This window comes from Pristiophorus japonicus, chromosome 19, assembly GCF_044704955.1.
Source record: "Pristiophorus japonicus isolate sPriJap1 chromosome 19, sPriJap1.hap1, whole genome shotgun sequence".
In the NCBI taxonomy this organism is placed as follows: domain Eukaryota; kingdom Metazoa; phylum Chordata; class Chondrichthyes; family Pristiophoridae; genus Pristiophorus; species Pristiophorus japonicus.
Genome location: NC_091995.1, coordinates 87,309,932 through 87,331,740, shown reverse-complemented (window position 1 = coordinate 87,331,740; position 21,809 = coordinate 87,309,932). Strand labels below are relative to the sequence as shown.

Sequence of the window (21,809 nt, the reverse complement as noted above, 5' to 3'; positions counted from 1 at the left end):
ATTAGTAGAGATAGATTATTGTAATGTACTTTTGCCTCATGGGTTCTTTGCTTAAGAATTCATGGCAACTAATTGGTTTATTAACAAAGGTTTAACAATCACACTACACATTACCAGTTCATCCACCAGGCTCACAACCACCTGCCTCATCGTGGATCCCCCGAACCCAACTGGCCGGGGTTTTATTGAGTCTTGTAAACATCACATGACTGGCTAAGCCACTCCCAACTCAACTACTCTACCAACCTGTGAGCATCCTCAGAGGCGCATGCATTACAATTATGTAGAATTACATAGAATGTACAGCACAGAAAGGCCCAACTGGACCATGCTGGTATTTGTATTCCCCACGCGCCTCCCCCCACCCCTCTTCATCTCACGCTCACAGCATTACCCTCGATTCTTATCCCACTCATGTGCTTATCTAGCTTTCCCTTAAATGCATCTTTGCTATTTGCCTCAACCTCTGCATGTGGTAGCAAGTTCCACATTTCAACCACTCACTGGGTAAAGAGGTTTCTGAATTCCCTGTGGGATTTATTCGTGACAGTCTTATCGTTATGGCCCCTAGTTTTGGTCTCCCCCAAGGTAAACACAGGGACAGAGTTGGAGAAACAGTCGTTGCAACTCGCCAAGGCTTCTTCGGCAGCACCTCCCAAACCCGTGACCTCTACCCCCTAGAAGGACAAGGGCAGCAGGCGCATGGGAACACCACCACCTCCACGTTCCCCTCCCAGTCACACACCATCCCGACTTGGAAATATATCGGCCGTTCCTTCATCGTCGCTGGGTCACAATCCTGGAACTCCCTCCCTAACAGCACTGTGGGAGCACCTTCACCACACGGGACTGCAGCGGTTCAAGAAGGCGGCTCACTACCATTTTCTCAAGGGGCCATTAGGGACAGGCAATAAATGCCGGCCAGGCCAGCGACGCCCACATCCCGGGAACGAATAAAAACAAAAAAAATCTCTTACCATCCACTTCATCGAGGGGGATCTGTCCAAAGATTTGGAGGTAGGGTCTGTAGAAAACCCTCCGGAATATCCAACTGGCCCGGGTTTCAGTGTGGTGCAGCAGTCCCTGAGTGGCCACTCCGTAGGCCATCAGCCAGACACCCAGGAAGAACAGAAAAAAGAACACATCTTTCATCTGGAAAGACAAAGAAATACTTTACAGGTAATGTATGCACCTGTGAGTATGCTCATTGTAGAGCTGCACACCCCCCCGCTTTAACCGGGGGGCACTTGTTCACAACATACAAAATCGTTGTAGAGCTGCAACACTCTGATATACCCCACACCCCTCGCTGTAACTCTGATATACTCCACACCCCTCGCTGTAACTCTGATATACCCTACACCCCTCACTGTAACACTGATATACCCCACACTCCTCACTGTGACACTGATATACCCCGCACTCCTCACTGTGACACTGATATACCCTACACCCCTCACTGTAACACTGATATACCCCGCACTCCTCACTGTGACACTGATATACCCCGCACCCCTCACTGTAACACTGATATACCCCACACCCCTCACTGTAACACTGATATACCCCGCACTCCTCACTGTAACACTGATATACCCCGCACTCCTCACTGTGACACTGATATACCCCGCACTCCTCACTGTAACACTGATATACCCCGCACTCCTCACTGTGACACTGATATACCCCACACCCCTCACTGTAACACTGATATACCCCACACCCTTCACTGTAACACTGATATACCCCGCATCCTTCACTGTGACACTGATATACCCCACACCCCTCACTGTAACACTGATATACCCCACACCCTTCACTGTAACACTGATATAACCGCACCCTTCACTGTAACATTGATATATCCCACACCCCTCACTGTAACATTGACATACCCCACAACCCTCACTACACTGATATACCCCACACCCCTCACTGTAACACTGATATACCCCACAACCCTCACTGTAGCACTGATATACCCCACAACCCTAACTGTAACACTGATATACCCCACAACCCTCACTGTAACACTGATATACCCCACAACCCTCACTGTAACACTGATATACCCCACACCCCTCACTACACTGATATATCCCACAACCCTCACTGTAACACTGATATACCCCACACCCCTCACTGTAACACTCCGATATACCCCGCACCTCTCACTACACTGATATACCCCACACCCCTCACTGTAACACTGATATACCCCGCACCCTTCACTGTAACACTGATATATCCCACACCCCTCACTGTAACATTGACATACCCCACAACCCTCACTACACTGATATACCCCACACCCCTCACTGTAACACTGGTATACCCCACACCCCTCACTGTAACACTGATATACCTCACACCCTTCACTGTAACACTCATATACCCCGCACCCTTCACTGTGACACTGATATACCCCACACCCCTCACTGTAACGCTGATATACCCCACACCCTTCACTGTAACACTGATATAACCCGCACCCTTCACTGTAACACTGATATATCCCACACCCCTCACTGTAACATTGACATACCCCACAACCCTCACTACACTGATATACCCCACACCCCTCACTGTAACACTGGTATACCCCACACCCCTCACTGTAACACTGATATACCTCACACCCTTCACTGTAACACTCATATACCCCGCACCCTTCACTGTGACACTGATATACCCCACACCCCTCACTGTAACACTGATATACCCCACACCCTTCACTGTAACACTGATATAACCCGCACCCTTCACTGTAACACTGATATACCCCACAACCCTCACTGTAACACTGATATACCCCACAACCCTCACTGTAACACTGATATACCCCACACCCCTCACTACACTGATATATCCCACAACCCTCACTGTAACACTGATATACCCCACACCCCTCACTGTAACACTCCGATATACCCCGCACCTCTCACTACACTGATATACCCCACACCCCTCACTGTAACACTGATATACCCCACACCCTTCACTGTAACACTGATATACCTCACACCCTTCACTGTAACACTCATATACCCCGCACCCTTCACTGTAACACTGATATACCCCACAACCCTCACTGTAACACTGATATACCCCACAACCCTCACTGTAACACTGATATACCCCACAACCCTCACTACACTGATATATCCCACAACCCTCACTGTAACACTGATATACCCCACACCCCTCACTGTAACACTCCGATATACCCCGCACCTCTCACTACACTGATATACCCCACACCCCTCACTGTAACACTGATATACCCCGCACCCTTCACTGTAACACTGATATATCCCACACCCCTCACTGTAACATTGACATACCCCACAACCCTCACTACACTGATATACCCCACACCCCTCACTGTGACACTGGTATACCCCACACCCCTCACTGTAACACTGATATACCTCACACCCTTCACTGTAACACTCATATACCCCGCACCCTTCACTGTGACACTGATATACCCCACACCCCTCACTGTAACACTGATATACCCCACACCCTTCACTGTAACACTGATATAACCCGCACCCTTCACTGTAACACTGATATATCCCACACCCCTCACTGTAACATTGACATACCCCACAACCCTCACTACACTGATATACCCCACACCCCTCACTGTAACACTGGTATACCCCACACCCCTCACTGTAACACTGATATACCTCACACCCTTCACTGTAACACTCATATACCCCGCACCCTTCATTGTGACACTGATATACCCCACACCCCTCACTGTAACACTGATATACCCCACACCCTTCACTGTAACACTGATATAACCCGCACCCTTCACTGTAACACTGATATATCCCACACCCCTCACTGTGACACTGATATACCCCACACCTCTCACTGTAAAACTGATATATCCCACAACCCTCACTGTAACACTGATATACCCCACACCCCTCACTACACTGATATACCCCACACCCCTCACTGTAACACTGATATACCCCACAACCCTCACTGTAGCACTGATATACCCCACAACCCTCACTGTAACACTGATATACCCCACAACCCTCACTGTAACACTGATATACCCCACAACCCTCACTGTAACACTGATATACCCCACACCCCTCACTGTAACACTCCGATATACCCCGCACCTCTCACTACACTGATATACCCCACACCCCTCACTGTAACACTGATATACCCCACACCCCTCACTACACTGATATATCCCACAACCCTCACTGTAACACTGATATACCCCATACCCCGCACTGTAACACTGATATACCCCACACCCCTCACTGTAACATTCTGATATACCCATAATCCTCACTGTAACACTGATATACCCCACACCCCTCACTACACTGATATACCCCGCACTGCTCACTATAACACTGAGATACCCCACACCCCTCACTGTAACACTGATATACCCCACACCCCTCACATTGACACTGATATACCCCACACCCCTCACTACACTGATATACCCCACACTGCTCACTGTAACACTGATATACCCCACACCCCTCACTACACTGATATACCCCGCACCCCTCACTGTAACACTCCGATAAACCCCACACCCCTCACTCACCATCTTCCCAACAATGATGATCTTTGGGCCGAGCTGCTTGCTGACGGCAAAGATGTGAACGATTCGGAAACAGAAGACCATGAAGTCGAGGCAGAGCACCACGCGCCCCATCTCGTACCAGCTGTTGAACATCCTGTAAAAAGAAAGAGGCGAAATCCAGGACGGAAACGTATTGGTGATGTTACTGGACTCGAAAAATAGCACACAGACTGGATGGGCCAAATGGCCTGTTTCTGTGCTGCAACATTCTGTCAGTAAGGGTACGGTAGTGGTAATGTCACTGGGCTAATAATCCAGAAACATGGACTAATGATCTGGGGACATGAATTCAAATCCAACCACGGCAGCTGGGGAATTTAAAATCAGATAAATAAATAAATCTGGAATTAAAAAGCTAGTGCCAGTGATGGTGACTGTGAAACTACCGGATTGTCGTAAAAACCCATCTGGTTCACTAATGTCCTTTAGGGAAGGAAATCTACCGCCCTTACCTGGTCTGGCCTATATGTGACTCCAGACCCACAGCAATGTGGTTGACTCTTAACTGAAATGGCCCAGCGAGACACTCAGTTGTACCAAAACTCACTGTGACAGAGAACACCTTCACCACACGGACTGCAGTGGTTCAGGAAGGTGGGTCACCACTGCCTTCTTGAGGGGCAATTAGGGATGGGCAATAAATGCTGGCCTTGCCAGCGACGCCCACATCCCATGAACACATATTACAAAACTGTCATTGGCTATCTATCCAAGCTGGCCTAGTGTAACACAAGTCTGGCCCAGGAGGCCACATAAAAGAAAGAATGAGCTGCATTTATATAGTGCCTTTCACACCCACTGGATGTCTCAAAGCCAGTGAAGTACTTTTTGGCTTGGGGAGCGCAGAGGCCTAGGAGGTGGGGTTGTGGGTGAGCAGGACTCGGTGCGAGTTAGGACACGGGGCAGTGAGCACAGCGGGTGATGGGTGAGCGGGACTTGGTGCAAGTTAGGGCACGGGGCAGTGAGCACAGGGGGTGATGGGTGAGCGGGACTCGATGCGAGTTAGGACACGGTCAGTGAGCACAGGGGGTGATGGGTGAGCGGGAATTGGTGCGGGTTAGGACACGGGGCAGCAAGCACACGGGGTGATGGGTGAGCAGGACTTGGTGCGAGTTAGGACATGGTCAGTGAGCACAGGGGGTGATGGGTGAGCAGGACTCGGTGTGATTTAGGACACGGTCAGTGAGCACAGGGAGTGATGGGTGAGCGGGACTTGGTGCGAGTTAGGGTATGGTCAACGAGCACAGGGGGTGATGTGTGAGCGAGACTTGGTGCGAGTTAGGGTATGGTCAACGAGCACAGGGGGTGATGTGTGAGCGGGACGGTGCGAGTTAGGACACGGGGCACAGGGGGTGATGGGTGAGCGGGACTCAGTGCGAGTTAGGGGCGGCTGAGTTTTAGAAGACCCAGGGAATTTTTTTTCCCCCAGGTCTCTCACAGCAGTGTCCAGGAGATTGATTTTCAATTCTTGGAGACCCCAGGATTGGAATTGATAGTGGTCATTTATAGAGTAACGGGAAAGGGGAGGGGGGCAGTGATGGTGTGATGTAGGTCAAACTCCACCCTGTCATCTCAGCTCAAGGGAGAGATGTGCGCTCCTTATTAAGAACATAAGAAATAGGAGCAGGAGTTGGCCGATTGGCCCCTTGAGCCTGCTCCGTCATTCAATAAGATCATGGCTGATCTGATCATGGGCTCAGCTCCACTTCCCTGCCCGCTCCCCATAACCCTTTACTCCCTTATCGCTCAAAAATCTGTCTATCTCTGCCTTTAAATATTCTACCATGTGACCAGCTCTCTCCTTCTCCGGCTGTAATGTATTTGCTTCATGGGTTCTTTGCTTAAGAATTCATAGCAATACATTGCGATTAAGAACTAGTTGGTTTATTAACAGAGGTTTAACAATCCTTGAGTACTGCGTGCAGTTCTGGTCACCACATTACAGGAAGGATGTGATCGCACTGGCGAGGGTACAGAGGGGATTTACGAGGATGTTACTGGAACTGGAGAATCTTAGCTATGAGGACAGATTGGATAGGCTGGGGTAGTTTTCCTTGGAACAGAGGAGGCTGTGGGAGACCTCATTGAGGTATATAAAATGATGAGGGGCCTGGATATAGTGGATAGGAAGGACCTAGTTCCCTTAGCAGAGGGGTCAACAACCAGGGGGGCATAGATTTAAAGTAATTGGTAGGAGGTTTAGAGGGGATTTGAAGGGAAATGTCTTCACCCACAGGGTGGTGGGGGTCTGGAACTCACTGCCTGAAAGGGTGGTAGAGGCAGAAACCCTCACCACATTTAAAAAGTACTTGGATGTGCACTTGAAGTGCCGTAATCTGCAGGGCTACGGACCGAGAGCTGGAAAGTGGGATTGGGCTGGATAGCCTCTTGTTGGATACGCTGGGCTGAAATGGCCTCCTTCCGGGCTGTAAATAACTGTGATACTATGAATCACACGACACATTACCAGTTCATCCACCAGGCACAGAACTGCATACCTCATCGTGGATCCCCCGAACCCAACTGGCTGGAGTTTTATTGAGTCTTGTGAACATCACGTGACTGGCTAAGCCACTCCCAACTCAACAGCTCTACAACTCTTTTGTGTCGAAACTTTAAATCAAGTGCCTGAAACAGCTCCACAATTATTTTTGTGAATCTATAAGTTAAGTGCCCCCTTGGTGGTGGGGGGGGGGACACTAAAACCGGCAAATTAAACAAATTAAACTTTAAACTTTAACGATCAAATTAAAATTTGGTTGCCGGGGGTGATGATGCACTCCAGTCCCTCCGGTGCCCACCTCTCGCGGAAGGCCGCGAGCGTACCAGTGGACACTGCGTGCTCCATCTGCCCAAAGATCAGGAACGTGGGACTGAAGTGCAACCAGAATTTGAGGAGCAGCCCCTTCAAATATTGGAAGAGGGCTTGCGACCTCGCACACTCAACATAAACATGGAACACGGACTCCTCGAGACTCAACATCAACTCTACAACTATTTTGTACCAGCGATCATCAGCAGCTCCTCTGAGCAAAAATTGTGCTTCCGAAATCCCTTGATATCGATTCCGCATGGGTAAAACGCATGCGTCTCTTCCACGGGCTGTTCACAGCAGGAATTCTACACTGTATTGGCCAGGCTGCACTGCAGCATCTATTCACAGGTGCAACCCAACTACTGACCAGGACTTTGACCTGCTCCATTTCCGACCTGGGCCGGTTCACCCCTCTTCATCGGACCTGGTGATCCCAGGTTAACCGAGGACCACCATGTGGATACCGGTCTTAGTGTGGACACCCGATCGGCACAGGCGACAGCAGCCCAGAACTCCTGCCCTCGAGCAATCCTGCAGCCTCAGCCTCCCAGCAGCGGGATGATAGGCGCGCGCCACTGCACCCGGCAAAATTCAGCTTTTACCAAGATTTGAACTCTGATCGCTGGATTCAAAATACAGAGTGCTCACCATTACACCATCGAACCAACGATGCAGAAACTCTACAACCCTGTGAGCATATTCCCAGGTGCATACATTGCACCGGCAACCAACATGAGCACTGACCTGCCGATGACCCCAACGATGAACAGGAGGATGGCCAGAATGTCGCACTTGTTCCACATGTCCTGGTAGTACAGCTTCACCTTCTTCCTTACTGAGATATTCATGCTGACAAAGAAGGTCTAGGGAGAGACGAGAGGGAGGAGAGGGTGTCAGAAAGGAATGAGATTTCCAGAAAGACAACGGTCCTGCACAGTGTAATGTATTTGCACATAAGAAACAGGAGCAGGAGGCAGCCATGTAAGCGCCTCGAGATGTTTTACTGTGCTAAAGAGTTGCAGTTGTCGTCGAAAAATAATGGAGCACAATCTTTAACAAAAAGAGCAAATGCTGGAAACACAAAGCAGTTCCGTCAGCACATCTGTAAACGTTTTGATGTTTTGAGTTCTGACGCAGTCTCTCAGCCCAAACCATTTCCCTGGCTTTTCTTTGTGCAGCTCTGCATGTCTAACCTTTACAGTTGTTTTAATGTCATGTGTGTGGGAGCTTGCTGTGCGCAAGTTGGCTGCCGCGCTTCCTACATTACAACAGTGACGACACTGCCAAAAAGAAAAGCACTTCATTGGCTGTAAAGCGCTTTGGGACGTCCTGAGGTCACGAAAGGCGCTATAGAAATGCAAGTCTTTCTTTGGCTTGGTTATTTTTTTTTGCTCCTGTCTTTAGCCAGCAGATGGCGCTTTTGCACCACGTTGAATGCTGGGAGCTCGAACAACAGGGATATTGGTCCCTCATCGACACATACAGCTCAGGGAGAGTAAAGGATGAGAAATGGCCATTCGTCCCATCCAGCTTACCCTTCCGTTCCACCTCACCCAGGTCTTGCCTCCATACCTCGCTGGCATGTCTTGGTTGTAAAATTCTTACCCTGGTGCTCAAATTCCTCCAGGGCCTCGCCCCTTCCCTATCTCCAGCCCCACAACGCCCCGAGATCTCTGCGCTCCTCCAATTCTGGCCTCTTGCACATCCCCTATTTTCATCGCTCCGCCATTGGCGGCCATGCCTTCAGCCATCCAGGCCCTACGCTCTGGAACTCCCTCCCTAAACCTCTGCGCCTCTCTCCCTCTCTCTCCTCCTTTAAGACGCTCCTTAAAACTCTTTGGCCAAGCTTTTGGTCACCTGCGCTAATGTGTTGTCGATATTTGTCTGATAACGCTCCTGTGAAGCGCCTTGGGATTCTTTACTACATTAAAGGGGCTATATAAATGCAAATTGCTGTTGTTGTCCCTAATTAAAGAAAGAAAGACTTGCATTTCATGATCACCGGACGTCTCAAAGCGCTTTACAGCCAATGAAGTACTTTTGGAGTGTAGTCACTGTTGTAATGTAGGAAACGCAGCGGCCAATTTGCGCACAGCAAGCTCCCACAAACAGCAATGTGATAATGACCCAGATAATCTGTTTTTGTGACGTTGATTGAGGGATAAATATTGGCCCCAGGACACCGGGGATCACTCCCCCTGCTCTTCTTCGAAATAGTGCCGTGGGATCTTTTACATCCACCTGAGAGAGCAGACGGGGGCCTCGGTTTAACGTCTCATCCGAAAGACGGCACCTCCGACAGTGCGGCACTCCCTCAGCACTGCACTGGGAGTGTCAGCCTAGATTTATGTGCTCATTGATAGAGACTTCCCGACGTTGAACAGTGATGGGAAGCAGCAATGGAGCACAATGGTTCTGAAACCGCCAAAACCGGCTCATCTACGTGTTCGACAGAAAACGCCCCCACTACTCCCTCCACAAGCGCTGGTCCTAATTCCATCCTTCCAGGGGGTCGGGAGCTGGGTCACGGGCCCTCAGTTGGACGAGTCCTTGGGACTCATAATAAAATTATGAGGGGCCTGGATAGAGTGGATAGAAAGGACCTATTTCTCTTAGCAGAGGGGTCAACAACCAGGGGGCATAGATTTAAAGTAATTGGTAGGAGGTTTAGAGGGGATTTGAGGGGGACTTCTTTCACCCAGAGGTGGTGGGGGTCTGGAACTCACTGCCTGAAAGGGTGGTAGAGGCAGAAACCCTCATCACATTTAACAAGGATGTGCACTTGAAGTGCCGTAACCTACAGGGCTACAGACCTAGTGCTGGAAAGTGGGATTAGGCTGGGTAGCTCTTTGTCGGCCGGCGTGGACACGTTGGGTCTTGTAACTTCGCTCAGAATCAGTTCTGCAGAACTTGTAGTTGAGCGGGGTTTGGGGGGGGGTGGGTGGTTTCAGAACCTTCTTCGCTGCTTCTCATCACTTTTCAATCTTGGGGTGGCTCAATTAATTAGGGACAATGACAACAACTTACTCACAGGGTTGTTGAGTTGGGAGTGACTTAGCCAGTCACGTGATGTTCACAAGACTCAATAAAACCCCGACCAGCTGGGTTCGGGGGATCCACAATGAGGCAGGTGGTTGTGAGCCTGGTGGATGAACTGATAGTGTGTAGTGTGATTGTTAAACCTTTGCTAATAAAGCAACTAGTTCTTAATAGCGATGTGTTGCTATGAATTCTTAAGCAAAGAACCCGTGAAGCGAATACATTAAACTGGGGAAGTCAAAGGACTATCTGTACCTGAAAGAGAATGTTACCTTGAGGAGAACAGAATTCAAAAAGAAAGATTTTGGTTAAAAGAAGGGAGCGGACTAATTTTGGGCCTAAGAGACTTCTCCGGCGCACCGAACCCTTGAGTACCTGTCGAATCTCCTCAAAGACCAGCGTGAGGACCCAGAAGTACAGAATGAGCTCCATCTTGGACGGACTTGGGGGCGGTAAATCTAAGATTAAGACGTAGGCAAAGAGAAACAGGAAGGCGAAGTACATGATGACGTTGCCAAGGAACGAGGTCACGGGGGCACCCCAGAACTGCTTCCATCGGACCATCCAAAATGGCCGCCTGTTCCCAGCTTTCACCTTGACATCAGCCTCGCTATCCCTGAATCGGACAAAGGAAAGGGAACATATTTAGAGTCGAGGCTCAAACGATATTCAGCCAAGGTTCACAGGCGGGGGGGCTTAAAGGCAGCCCCCCAGCAAAATTTTTTTTTATTCGTTCCTGGGATGTGGGCGTCGCTGGCCAGGCCGGCATTTATTGCCCGTCCCTCATTGCCCCTTGAGAAGGTGGTGGTGAGCCGCCTTCTTGAACCGCTGCAGTCCCGTGTGGTGAAGGTGCTCCCACAGTGCTGTCAGGGAGGGAGTTCCAGGATTGTGACCCAGCGACGATGAAGGAACGGCCGATATATTTCCAAGTCAGGATGGTGTGTGACTGGGAGGGGAATGTGGAGGTGGTGGTGTTCCCATGCGCCTGCTGCCCTTGTCCTTCCAGGGGGTAGAGGTCACGGGTTTGGGAGGTGCTGCCGAAGAAGCCTTGACGAGTTGCTGCAGTGCACCTTGTAGACGCATCTGTACATAGAACAACACGGTCCCTTGTGCTTGGGGAAGGGTAGCTGGGACATAAAGGGGAAGGAATGAACCAGCGAAACAGCTACCAACCGGGAGGCCTCGGAAGCCTGAAGGAGAACGTCAGCCTCGGTACTGTCCAACTCTGACGCCAGTTTTTCTGCCGCTTGCTCGTCTGTGTTGCTGCTGTAAGTGGAACAGAAAGTATCATCAACAGGTTGTGAAGTTTGTCGCCCCACAGGAAGGGCGAGGTGTGGTCACCATCAATGATACGTTTCTCCTCTCCCAGAGAGCACTGACTCCATCCCGGAGCATAGGGGCAGGAGGAGGCCATTAAGCCCCGCAGGCGATTTCACCACCCTTATCCTGGTTTACAAATCCCTCCATGGCCCTCACCCCTCCCTATCTCTGTAATCTCCTCCAGCCCCACAACCCCCCCCCCCCCCCGAGATGTCTGTGCTCCTCTAATCCTGAGCATCCCTGATTATAATCGCTCCACCATCGGTGGCCGTGCCTTCTGTTGCCTGGGCCCCAAGCTCTGGAACTCCCTCCCTAAACCTCTCTATCTCTCTTTCCTCCTTCAAGACGCGCCTTAAAACCTACCTCTGTGACCAAGCTTTTGGTCACCTGCGCTAATTTCTCCTTATGCGTCTCGGTGTTAACTTTGTTTAATCTCGGAGTACTCCTGTGAAAGCGCCTTGGGGCGTCTCGCTCCATTAAAGGCGCTATATAAATACAAGTTGTTTTTGTTGTTGTTGTTAGGAGCGCCCGTGCTTGCCCGTGATAAGCACGAGAGGCGGGTGCGCGGGCGGGTGGGTGCGAACCGTTCCTCGACTCTAACGAGTTGCCGAGTGAACGGAGCGGGGCGTTACCTGAATTTAATGAGGCTGCTGAAGATGAAAGGGGGGCAGAAGAAGGCGAGCCCCATCCTCCAGACCTCTGTGTTTCTGTCCATCTCTCCCCACCAGATCTGGCTCAGGAGGGCCTGTTGGGCAAAACACGAGAATAAGCGCCGCGACCACAGGTCGGGTCACCCAGCACCCTCTGCCCCATCTTCAACGGAGGCCCCCACCGCCCGCTTTCACAACACCTCCCAACGAATCCCCCTTTCTGTAAGCGACCTTCGACCTCGCAGATCCTGTTAGTGCGCAAGAAAGGACTTGCGTTTAGCTGGTGACGTGTCACCTCTCCCAGGCCGTCCCTCAGCGCTGCACATCCAATGAAAAAGAAAAAAGAAAGACTTGCGTTTATATAGCGCCTTTCATGACCACCGGACGTCCCAGCACGCTTTACAGCCAATGAAGTACTTTTTGGAGTGTAGTCACTGTTGCACTGTGGGAAACGTGGCAGCCAATTTGCGCACAGCAAGCTCCCACAAACAGCAATGTGATAATGACCCAGATAATCTGTTTCTGGTTATGTTTGACTTGAGGGATAAATATTGGCCCCGGGACACCGGGGATAACTCCCCTGCTCTTCTTCGAAATAGTGGCCGCGGGATCTTTTAGGTCCACCTGAGAGAGCAGACGGGGCCCTCGGTTTAACTTCTCATCCGAAAGACGGCACCTCCGACAGTGCGGCGCTCCCTCAGCACTGCACTGGGAGCGTCAGTGTAGATTTCTTTGACTTAAAATAACTACGGACTGAAGCTCGCCCCTGCAGCGTTCGGTATTGAATCATTGAACGATACAGCACAGAAGGAGGCCATTCGGCCCATCGTACCTGTGCCAGCTCTTTGAAAGAGCTCTTCAATCAGTCCCACTCCTCCCTGCTCTTTCCCCACAGCCCTGCAAATATATAAAGACCAGACGGGTCAGCGCATGTTATGTCCCCATTTTATCTCCGTGTGTTCACAATGCGAGGGGAGGGTTCTGTGCTGGACATCCCCAGCCGGGGGCTTGTGACTTGCATTTATGTAGCGCCTTTCACGACCACCAGACTTCCCCGACACAATGAGCGTGAGGTGCTGATCGCTTTCCGAGACAGGCCAATGAACTGCGTGTTGCTTTGGGGGAAATGACTTCGCTCTTTGGCACGTTACCCACTTTGGTGCTTTTGAAAAAAAAATGCGCGAATGCACTGTGCTTTTCAAAAATGTTTAAATGTGTCTCGTTTCCAATTGCTTTCTGTGGAACAAAAGTAAAACAAAATCCCCCAAAAAATGTTTGGGCTGGAAATTCGGTTGGAGGGTTCTTGAGGCGCTAATGTTGGGCGGGCGCTAAATTTAACGGCGGAAAATGGTTAGTGACGGGAGTCGCAAAATTCAGTGGCTGCGCTCTGAGAGTGGGGCGGAGCGCGAAGGGAGGCGTTCCACACTTCCCTCGGGGCGCTAGACCGGCTGAGCAACCGAATATCCCGTGCTAAAGAGCGCCCCAGGAGAGGCCTCCCTGCAAAAAAAAAAACACCGGAACAAATTATACAAAAAACATTCCCGATATATTACTCAGCCCAGATAAAGTTAAGTCGCAAAAAAAAAAAATCGCTCATGCTAACCTCACGCAGTCGTTCCTGCCCCTGGCGCCCCGGGACAGCTCTGGCGGGGTCACTAGGGGGCGCTACGGGTGCAGCACAAACCGAATGTTGTATCCGTGTCGATACCGGGGGGCGTTGCACACCGGCGCGGCGCTCTCGGGCGATATTGCTCAGCTCCGCCGGTGCCGGCACACGGAATTTGCCGAGCAGCACGAATGCCGCCGATCGCGGCTGCAAACCCTTTAGCGCCCCTAACCGAATTATAACGCGGCAAATAACTCCTGTCTCCTCGGACTCTAGTGTGCGCGTGTGGTGTTAACAGGAAGTGACCCACATATTTTTGTATTTGGGTCCCGACCCTTACTTTTATCCCTCTTTAAAAAGTCAAGCGGCTGGTTATCGCGGTCTCCTCCGACAATCCCAGATGGGGGGGACCAGCGTCGCCGACTGACCTGGACTCCGTCGTGTGCCAGGAAATTGCGGGCGTCGGCCTCTGTGGCGAGCTGCAGGCAGGTGGCCTGCCCCCACACCGAACATCGGCGCACCAGCAGCCGGAACGCTCGCTGCTCGCTGTGTCGGTAACACTCGTTAAAAACATCTGCCGGCACAGGAGAAAGAGAGGCGTGTCGGTACCCAGAGAGAGGCGCCAAACCGCGCGAGCCAGACCACCGACAGTCACCGCGAGAGAGCCCACCCTCATGATTTAAAAAAAAAATGTATTCGATCATGGGATGTGGCGAGGCCGGCATTTATTGCCCATCCCGAATTGCCCCTCGAGAAGGTGGTGGTGAGCCGCCTTCTTGAACCGCTGCAGTCCCGTGTGGTGAAGGTGCTCCCACTTTGTCGTAGCGGTTTGGTACAACCGAGTGTCTCGCTGGGCCATTTCAGAGGGGCAGTTACGAGTCGACCACATTGCTGGGGGTCTGGAGCCACATATCGGCCAGACCGGGTAAGGGCAGTAGATTTCCTTCCCTGAAGGACATTAGTGAACCAGATGGGTTTTTACGACAATCCGGTAGTTTCATGGTCACCATTACTGATACTAGCTTTTTTATTCCAGATTTATTTAATTAACTGAATTTAAATTCCCCAGCTGCCGTGGTGGGATTTGAACTTGGGTCTCTGGATCATTAGTCCAGGCCTCTGGATTACTGGTCCAATAACTACCGTACCCTTATTCACAGAATGTTACAGCACAGAAACAGGCCATTCGGCCCATCCAGTCTATGTGGTATTTTTCTATGGGTGTAGTGGGTAGGGTTGGTTGGGTGAGTCAATGGGTATCTGGGGAGGGGGGGGGTAGGGTTGGTTGTGGGGGGGGGTGTGGGGAGGGATAGAGTGGGTGGATGGCTTTGTAGGGGGATTGGTTGGGGGGGGGGGTAGATGGGTGTGTGAGATAGTGGATGAGGGCAGGGAGGGTTGTGGTGGGTAGATGGGTGTGTGGGGTGGTGTAGGAGAGGGTAGTGTTGGTTGGATATGTCATTGAATGGGGGAATAGAGTAATGCGGTAAAGCATGGTTCTGAATAACATTCTTTCACTCTTTTCTTCGAAACGCCTCCCAATCTTTGTTCCTGCTGTTCCATTGGTGACTTGTTGGACAGTACCTAGTGCCAGTTGTTCAAACTGTGCTCCCATTTCCTTCATAGCTTGGGCACCCCCTGCTTCCGGTTCGTGGCGAGCCATTTCCCTCAGAATCCGGCAGGCGACAAGGCCGGATGAAACCGATTCTCCGCCCTGAGGATGGAGAAGACAAGTTAGAGAGAAAATAAAACTGCACTATCTATTCCACCTCCCCTCCCCAGTTAGTCCTCAACCCACCATCCCTAAGATAGACACCTCAAATCACTGGAGAAATACCACCAGCACCGTCTCCGCAAGATCCTGCGAATTCCCTGGGAGGACAGACGTACCAACGTCAGTGTTCTCGCCCAGGCCCAACATCCCCAGCATCGAAGCACTGACCACACTCGGCCAGCTCCGTTGGGCGGGCCACATCGTCCGCATGCCAGACACGAGACTCCCAACGCAAGCGCTCTACTCGGAACTCCTTCACGGCAAGCGAGCCAAAGGTGGGTAGAGGAAACGTCACAAGGACACCCTCAAAGTCTCCTTGATAAAATGCAACATCCCCACCGACACCTGGGAGTCCCTGGGCAAAGACCAGACCGCCCTAAGTGGAGGAAGTGCATCCGGGAGGGCGCTGAGCACCTCGAGTCTCGTCGCTGAGGGCATGCAGAAATCAAGCGCAGGCAGCGGAAGGAGCGTGCGGCAAACCAGACTCCCCACCCACCCTTTCCTTCAACCACTGTCTGTCCCACCTGTGACAGAGACTGTAATTCCCGTATTGGACTGTTCAGTCACCTGAGAACCCACTTTTAGAGTGGAAGCAAGTCTTCCTCGATTTCGAGGGACTGCCTATGATGATGATCCCTAATGCAAGGCTGGGATTAGCCCTAAACACTAGCTATGTCTCGTCACATAAGGACGTGGAGCACTGTGGGGCATCTCGAGAAGCAGCTACAGCAAATTGTTGAAAACCAGTGGTGATGGGGAATTCCAGAGTTTTTGTGGATCTGGGAGAGACTGTGTTAGAGGAGGAGGCAGTGTAATATGCACAATCCTTCCTTGGCCTCACCTTTCCCTACCTCTCTCATCTACTCCAGCCCTACAGCCCACCGAGAGGGTCGTGAATCAATGGAATTCTCTGCCCCGGAGAGCTGTGGAGGCTGGGTCATTGAATATATTCAAGGTGGAAATAGATGGATGTGTGAACAATAAGGGAGTCAAGGGTTATGGGGAGCGGGCGGGGAAGTGGAGTTGGGTCCATGATCGGATCAGCCATGATCTTATTGAATGGCGGAGCAGGCTCGAGGGGCCGTATGGCCGACTCCTGCTCCTATTTCTTATGATCTCCGCATTCATCCAATTCTGGTCTGTTGTACATCAATGTTTTCCATCGGCGGCCGTGCCTTCAGCTGCCGAGGCCCCAAGCTCTGGAATTCCCTCCCGAAACCTCCCCGCCTCACTCTCCTCCTCTAACACCCTCCTTAAAACCTACCTCTTTGACCAAGCTTTTGGTCAACTGTCGAATCATGTCCTGTGAAGCACCTTGGGATGTTTTACTGGGCTAACGGAAGAAGAAAGAATATTTAACTTGGGCCAAGTGGACCTGACCCTCTTCTGCCCAGCTCTCACCATTTCCCAGAAGAAGCTGGCCATCTCGTTGCGTTTTTGCAGGACTGCCCAGATGAACAGGTCTGTCCACGGGGTGGCGGACTTCCTCATCAGATAAGGACGTTCCTGAGGTTTCAACTGAAATAGGAAGTCACAATTACTCGGTCGCATTCGATGCCCGCTTATCTCGCTCTCTCACCTCTGAGACAGAAAGTTACGGGTTCCCACAGACCCTCTCCAGGGACTTGAGCACTCAATCTATGACTGATACTTCAGTGCAGTACTGAGGGAGTGCTGCACTGTTGGAGGTGCTGCCTTTCTGGAGAAGTTTGCCTGTTAAGGTGGACACAAAAGATCCGACGGAGCAATTAAATTACCCCTCAGATAATGGAGCAGTCCGTGCCCTCGTGCAGCAAGACCTGGATGACATTCAGGCTTGGGCTGATAAGTGGCAAGTAACATTCGCGCCACACAAGTGCCAGGCAATGACTATCTCCAACAAGTTAGAGTCTAACCACCTCCCCTTGACAGTCAATGGTATTACCATCGTCGATTCCCCCACCATCAACATTCTGGGGGTCACCATTGACCAGAAGCTTAACTGGACCAGCCACATAAATACTGTGGCAACAAGAGCGGGTCAGAGGCTGGGTATTCTGTGGCGAGTGTCTTACCTCCTGACTCCCCAAAGCCTTTCCACCATCTACCAGGCACAAGTCAGGAGTGTGAGGGAACACTCTCCACTTGCCTGGATGAGCGCAGCTCCAACAACACTCAACACCATCCAGGGCAAAGCAGCCCGCTTGATCGACACCCCATCCACCACCTTCAACATTCACTCCCTCCACCACCGGCGCCCCCTGGCTGCAGTGTGTACCGTCTACAAGATGCACTGCAGCAACTCGCCAAGGCTTCTTCGGCAGCACCTCCCAAACCCGCGACCTCTACCCCCTAGAAGGACAAGGGCAGCAGGCGCATGGGAACACCACCACCTCCACGTTCCCCTCCCAGTCACACACCATCCTGACTTGGAAATATATCGGCCGTTCTTTCATCGTCGCTGGGTCAAACTCCTGGAACAGCACTGTGGGAGCACCTTCACCACACGGGACTGCAGCGGTTCAAGAAGGCGGCTCACCACCACCTTCTCAAGGGGCAATTAGGGATGGGCAATAAATGCCGGCCTTGCCAGCGACGCCCACATCGAATTAAAAGAGAAGTGCAAAAACCAAACTGGTTGAATCTTGTTTTTCAGAGAAGGCTATCGTCCACTCGTACCCGGTCTGGACAACATGTGACTCCAGGCCCATGCACTCTGGTTGACTCCCAATGTCCTCGGGAAACCAGGAATGGGTAATAAATGCTGCCCTGATAGTGTCCCCACATCCCAGACAGGCAACCTTATCATGAAGACGGCACCTCCGACAGTGCGGCACTCCCTCAGTACAGCACTGGAGGTCAGCCTAGATTGGGTCGCTGGGGTTGGGGGGCTCGAACCACATGGAGTTCAGCCGTTCAACAAGGCGGCTCAAAGACAAGAACGTTTTGTTAGGCAAGGGGATCCATAGAGTTAAGATACAGGTCAGCCATAAGAACATAAGTACATAAGAAATAGGAGCAGGAGTAGGCCATACGGCCCCTTGAGCCTGCTCCGCCATTCAATACGATCATGGCTGATCTGATCATGGACTCAGCTCCACTTCCCTGCCCGCTCCCCATAACCCCTTATCCCCTTATCGGTTAAGATACTGTCTATCTCTGAGTTAAATTTATTCAATGACCCAGCCTCCACAGCTCTCTGAGGCAACGAATTCCACAGATTTACAACCCTCTGAGAGAAGAAATTTCTCCTCATCTCAGTTTGAAATGGGCAGCCCCTTATTCTGAGATCATGCCCCCTAGTTCTTGTCTCCCCCATCAGTGGAAACATCCTCTCTGCATCCACCTTGTCAAGCCCCCTCATAATCTTATACGTTTCGATAAGATCACCTCTCGTTCTTCTGAATTCCAATGAGTAGAGACCCAGCCTACTCAACCTTTCCTCATAAGTCAACCCCCTCGTCCCCGGAATCAACCGAGTGAACCTTCTCTGAACTGCCTCCAAAGCAAGTTTATCCTTTCGTAAATATGGAAACCAAAACTGCACGCAGTATTCCAGGTGTGGCCTCACCAACACCGTGTATCATGATCTAATCAAATGACGGAACAGACTCGATGGGCTGAATGGCCTTCGGGCCACCAGCTGAGCCAAACTGCCAATACCGGCAGAGGGGGGAAAGGAATTTCTAATAAAACCTTTAATGCTAACATTGACGCCAGATAAACGCAGAGGCCACGCGCTCAGTAATAAAGCAAAGATGCTGCTTACAGACTTGTTTTTCCGGGAGTCGGTCCTGAAGAGGTCTCCGTAAAGTGGTTCGCAGAAATCTCCCATCAGGTCGCTCAGCACTTTCAGCACCTCGCAGAGCGTGTAGCCCCGCCCACTGCCCTCGGCCCCCGCCCCGTCTAGCGGGGTCTCGGCCGCCTGGCCTGGCGGGGGCCGCTTCTCTGCCTGCTTCCTGCGCAGGAAGGCGGCGAGGAGGGAGTTCTCCGCCACCGAACTGTACAGCTCCTCCAGGCGCCGGTACGAGAGGTACTCTGCCATGTTGGTCCCATTGTCAATGAAGAGCTTGACGAACTCCGGCTTGTTGTTCACCAGGGCCGCCGTCATGGGGTCCTCCAGGTCACTGGACTGCAACGGCAAAACAAGAGAGTGAGCCTCCCCATTCTCAGCCTATCAACATCGCCCCCCCCACCCATTGGTCCATCGACATTGCCCCCCACCCCTCGTCCCATCAAAATGGCCCCTCCCCCCCTCGGCCCATCGACATCGACCCCCCCCCCCACCCCTCGGCCCAATGACATCACCCCCCACCCCCCCGGCCCATCTACATCGCCCCCCCCCCACCCCTTCTCGGCCCAATGACATCACCCCCCGGCCCATCTACATCGCCCCCCCCCCACCCCTTCTCGGCCCATCAACATAGCCCCCCCCCCCTCGGCCCATCAACATAGCCCCCCCCCCCCCCTCGGTCCATCAACATAGCCCCCCACCCCTCGGCCCAATGACATCACCCCCCACCCCCCCGGCCCATCTACATCGCCCCCCCACCCCTTCTCGGCCCAATGACATCACCCCCCGGCCCATCTACATCACCCCCCCCCCACCCCTTCTCGGCCCATCTACATCGCCCCCCCCACCCCTTCTCGGCCCAATGACATCACCCTCCGGCCCATCTACATCGCCCCCCCCACCCCTTCTCGGCCCATCAACATAGCCCCCCCCCCCTCGGCCCATCAACATAGCCCCCCCCCCTTCGGTCCATCAACATAGCCTCCCCGCCCTCGGTCCATCAACATAGCCACCTCCTCTCCCGATAAAGCCGACTCTCGCCAAGCTATGGCTGCCTCATATAGCCAGCTCCCCCTTCAGCCTTCCTCCCAAGTTGTGCTACAGATAGTAAATCGCGGTGAATATTCGACTGTAGGAGCATCACCATTGAGCCCAGCCCCGCCCCAGTGTCCATGGGCCTGCTGCTACAGGCCTCAGTGCCCCTAAGCTGCGGGGTACGACTTGCCAACTCTGCATGGGTACATTCCTGGAGGTCTCCTCACATGACCTCACACTCCCAACCACCCCCCCCCCCCACACACAATGCCGCCATTGGTCGATTCTCCTGGCACCACGCCTGTAATGTGTGCGCCTGTGAGCATGCTCACAGGTTTGCAGAGCTGTTGCTGATCACGGCCTTCCGCGAGAGGTGGGCGCCGGAGGGACTGGAGTGCATCATCACCCCCGGCAACCACATTTTAATTTGAACCACTTAATGTCTAAAGTTTAATTTGTTTATTTGTTGGTTTAGTGCCCCTTTAATAATGTTCGACCAAAAATAGTTGTCGAGCTGTTGTCCGTTTAAAGTTTAAAGTTTATTTTGTTTAATTTGTCGGTTTAGTGCCCATTTAATAATGGGTCATTTGATTTACAGGTTCAACTAAAATAGTTGTAGAGTTGTTGTAAAAAGTTTTATTGCTTAACTGCCAAAGTTTAATTTGTGGATTTGTCGGTTTCAGTGCCCCCATTTAAGGGGGGGGGCACTTGATTTATAGTTTTATTAAAATAGTTGCAGAGCTGTTGCTGCTCCCAGCCTTCCGAGAGAGGTTGGGCACCGGAGGGACTGGAATGCATCACCACCCCCGGCAACCACATTCTAATTGGATCGTTTATGGCTCACTTAAAAGTTTTATTGTTAAATTTGTGGGTTCCAGTGTTCCTTTAACAAGGGGGCACTCAGCTTTATCTGTTACCCAAAATAGTTGTAGAGCTGTTGCATTGTGAGTGGCTTAGTCAGTCACATGATGTTCACAAGACTCAATAAAACCCCAAGTCAGTTGGGTCTTGGTCATCCACGATGAGGTATGCAGTTGTGAGCCTAGTGGATGAACTGGTAATGTGTAGTGTGATTGTTAAATCTTTGTTAATAAACCAAGTAGTTCTTAATAGCAATGTGTTGCTATGAATTCTTAAGCAAAGAACCCATGAAGCAAAT

At 51.6% G+C, this 21,809-nt stretch overlaps 1 protein-coding gene and 1 non-coding gene across 2 annotated transcripts in view; both read right to left on the bottom strand.

Annotated features, from left to right (window-relative positions):
• The window catches only part of trpm4a (transient receptor potential cation channel, subfamily M, member 4a), a 75,988-nt gene that overhangs the window by 19,458 nt on the left and 34,721 nt on the right, over window positions 1-21,809 (bottom strand). The window contains exons 11-21 of the mRNA XM_070862346.1: window positions 19,592-19,954; window positions 19,463-19,465; window positions 17,245-17,361; window positions 15,654-15,783; window positions 14,501-14,646; window positions 12,449-12,561; window positions 11,670-11,762; window positions 10,872-11,112; window positions 8,202-8,320; window positions 4,604-4,736; window positions 978-1,152 (exon numbers count right to left, since the gene is read on the bottom strand). Of these exons, the coding sequence (XP_070718447.1) occupies window positions 978-1,152; window positions 4,604-4,736; window positions 8,202-8,320; window positions 10,872-11,112; window positions 11,670-11,762; window positions 12,449-12,561; window positions 14,501-14,646; window positions 15,654-15,783; window positions 17,245-17,361; window positions 19,463-19,465; window positions 19,592-19,954 (1,633 nt within the window). The remainder of the gene's footprint in view (window positions 1-977; window positions 1,153-4,603; window positions 4,737-8,201; window positions 8,321-10,871; window positions 11,113-11,669; window positions 11,763-12,448; window positions 12,562-14,500; window positions 14,647-15,653; window positions 15,784-17,244; window positions 17,362-19,462; window positions 19,466-19,591; window positions 19,955-21,809) is intronic.
• LOC139230749 (U11 spliceosomal RNA) lies at window positions 7,597-7,765 on the bottom strand. Its single transcript, XR_011587980.1, has one exon. It is a non-coding gene; the product is annotated as a U11 spliceosomal RNA (small nuclear RNA).